At 43.9% G+C, this 3440-nt stretch overlaps 1 protein-coding gene across 1 annotated transcript in view; it reads left to right on the forward strand.

Moving 5' to 3' along the window:
* The window catches only part of ACAT2 (acetyl-CoA acetyltransferase 2), a 20888-nt gene extending 17448 nt beyond the window's left edge, over nt 1-3440 (forward strand). The window contains exons 6-9 of the mRNA XM_010840919.1: nt 977-1099; nt 1766-1920; nt 2364-2474; nt 3175-3440. Of these exons, the coding sequence (XP_010839221.1) occupies nt 977-1099; nt 1766-1920; nt 2364-2474; nt 3175-3345 (560 nt within the window). The 3' untranslated portion in view covers nt 3346-3440. The remainder of the gene's footprint in view (nt 1-976; nt 1100-1765; nt 1921-2363; nt 2475-3174) is intronic.

The raw sequence follows: 3440 nt of genomic DNA on the forward strand, positions 1-3440 counted from the left end.
GCCTACAGGGTGAGGGTGTAGTGGGTTTTAGTTAAGGAAAGAATTTACTTAGCCTAAGGTCTAACGTGATTAATATCAAAGGTTAATAGTTATTTCTTCTATATATTCATTAATGTGTGTAAGGGCAGGGGATGTGGAGACGTAGCAACAAACATTGGCTCAACAAATGAAAAACCCTTCACCAACACAATTTCTAATTAGCCCATTATACTTATACTAATAGTTTTCTAACTTTTCTAAGGAACCTGTTTTTAGAAGGTTTAAAGCATCTCGTGCCTCTCAAGGTTGGGAGGCTGTGAGCAATCACATGTGGCCGGACGAGCCTGTCAGGCAGGCTAGAGAACCTTCAGAGGAGTTTGTAGGTTAAAACAGTCTTATCACGCCCAGGAATTATTATTAACTGGATCTCTAGGTTAACTCCTTCTCCAAAAGAGGTGGTGGGGGACAGCCCCCCGTAAAGTCAGAGGTGTAGGTAAGAGCACAAAGTAGTAAAGTAGGCAGGCTCTGGTTATGGGGGTAGACGCTCGAGGATTTCCAGGGGGACTCCTGAGGCTCGATCCCGCCTTTGCGTATGTCGAGCCTCCTTCCTCATGACCTTTGTCATGGGCGGAGTACCTCACTCTGGCCCCCAACAAATTATGTCCAGCCTTTGTGAGAGACTGGCTTTGACACCCTAGACCCAATCAGCTATAACCAGCCAAGACCTATACCCCAAACCTTAGCAACCTCTTACATGAAGAACTCCCTGTGACTGCCTTCCTCAGAAAGGGCTGTATTGGTATGGAAAACACTGAAGACGGTACTAATATAATGTCACAATAATTTGTATTACTATGGACTTTTCTATTAGAAGTATTTTATAATAAATTTTTCTTCCAAATGTGAATCTTTCTGTATCACATTTGAGGAATCCATCATTTCTAGTACCCTGACTGCCATCTTTGTACTAATCTTGGGTCATTTATTTTCTTTTCAGGTCTTACTGAAGTTAAAACAGATGAGTTTCCTCGCCATGGGAGCAACATGGAAGCCGTGTCTAAGCTAAAGCCTTGCTTCCTTATGGATGGAACAGGAACTGTCACCCCAGCTAATGCTTCAGGTTAGATTATTTGAAGGGCGGTTTGGGGAATACCATCTTCTGCAAGGAGTACCATGTACTAAGATTCTTCTTTTTTGGATGGGGGTGGGGGGGCTGTGCCTGTGGCCCATGGGATCTTAAGTTCCCTAAGCAGGGATCAAACCCATGCCCCCTGCATTGGGAGCACTGAGTCCTGACTAGTGGGCCACCAAAGAGGTTCCTGTACAAGTTATTCTAAAATCTTGTTTCAGTTGCTTTAGGGAAAAATGTAGGTTTGACCATTTGTTTCTTTATATTAGACTCATATATAATATACCGAAAAATGGATTTGGCTTCCCTGCAGTATCCTAACGGGACATACACATGAAAAAAGCCAATCAGATTTTATCTACTACCTTTGTGCTTTTCCAAAACCAGAAACTCCGATTACCTTCTGTGATGTCTGGGCTACTTCTTCCACTTCATTAATCTCCTGTCCTCCAGTGCTTCCATCTTCCTGTTCTTTCTCCCGTGGAAATGTTCTGTAATCAGTTGTATCAGATTGGCAAACCTACCATTTCTAATTACACTGTAAAGCCTAACAGTACATGACTTTGCCAAGATGTGTTAAGGCTGACTTAACTCACGTCTCCTGGTGTTAGAGAAAGTAGACACAGCTACTTAACGAGGATGGCTTCCTATTTACAGGAATTAATGACGGTGCTGCAGCAGTGGTTCTTATGAAGAAGTCGGAAGCTGGCAACCGTGGGCTCACACCCTTAGCACAGATAGTTTCCTGGGCACAAGCAGGTGTGGAGCCTTCGATTATGGGAATAGGACCAATTCCAGCAATAAAGCAAGCTGTGAGTTTAATTTTCAATGTTGGTACCTGTCCTTTGTCGCCAAAACCTCTATGGGAGCACACCCGTAACTTGTAAATGCTTTATTTCTGTCTTCTTCAAACCTTTGCTCAGATCCTTCCCACTCCAAAATGCTGAGACGAGGCTTGATTTTGTTTTCATCTTTATTCCTATCAGGTTTCACCTGCGTGTCTCTGAGCCTTCCCATTAGCCTTAAATGTGCTTATTCATCTAGTTTTCGCTGTTCTTTACTAAAAGAGCAGCCAACATTTGGATCACGTGCTCCATAACCTCATGCGGACCTAACAAATGTAACTGGTTCAGATTAACTGGGCAGTTTTTAGGAGATCCTTCATCACACAGTATATATCCTACTTTTACATCTACAACAAAGAATGGTTCCGCCTGAGTTCTTAAACCTCTGTTCAATTTAACCTTTCCTTTAGGTTGCAAAAGCAGGGTGGTCGCTGGAGGATGTTGATGTATTTGAAATCAATGAAGCCTTTGCAGCCCTCTCTGTTGCAATAGCTAAAGAACTTGGATTAAACCCAGAGAAGGTAAGCATAACCAAGCAATCCTGAGAACTTGCAAATGAATGTTCACAGTGCAAGAAATTGCATGCGGCTGTGCGTACATGCGTGCTATTTTGTGTCTGATTTTTTGTGACCCCATGGACTCCTCTGTCCATGGGGCTCTCCAGGCAAGAATACTGGAGTGGGTTACCATGCCCTCCTCCAGGGGATCTTCCCCAGGTCTCTGGCATTCTGCTGCAGTGCAGGTGGATTCTTTACCACTAGCACCACCTGGGAAGCCCCAGTTTTAAGGCTGTCAACACCAAAATACAGGCTATGTCCCAAGTCTTGGCCATGCAGTAATGGGTGGGCACTGGGTGGGTTCCTACTGGGACTCCAGGGAAGGTGACATTTTTTTGCTTCCTGAGGCAAAAAACTTACCTGCATTAGTTCACTTCCCACAGAAAGAGTGCATTTTAAATCTTTGTTGTGGGATAGCTCCTTGACCAGGGACTGAAACCAGCAACCTCCTGCAGTGGAAGGGTGGCGTTTTAACCACTGGACTGCCGAAGAATTCCCGTATTTAAAATCCTTTAAACTAGTCAGAATGAATGGTACAAGGGTAAAATCACTTCCTAAGCAACTGAAGTAAAAACAGAATTTGAGAAGGTAGTTTACTGGTATGACATTAATGATTTTATGTCCAGAGAAAACTATAAATGACACAAATCCTTCTGCCCCTCAGGTCAACACTGAAGGAGGAGCCATAGCCCTGGGCCATCCTCTTGGAGCATCTGGCTGTCGGATTCTTGTCACCCTGTTACACACACTGGAGCGCAAGGGTGGACATCGTGGTGTTGCTGCCCTATGCATTGGGGGTGGGATGGGAATAGCAATGTGTGTTCAGAGAGGGTGAAACTGCTGCCCAACAGCTAATTAGGCTGAGTTAAACTAAAACCACAATTGCATTTTTTACTAATAATACTAAGTCATGTGAAACCAGAGGACCAA

The sequence above is a fragment of the Bison bison genome, unplaced genomic scaffold, assembly GCF_000754665.1.
Source record: "Bison bison bison isolate TAMUID 2011002044 unplaced genomic scaffold, Bison_UMD1.0 scf7180017864148, whole genome shotgun sequence".
NCBI classification, from domain to species: Eukaryota; Metazoa; Chordata; class Mammalia; order Artiodactyla; family Bovidae; genus Bison; species Bison bison.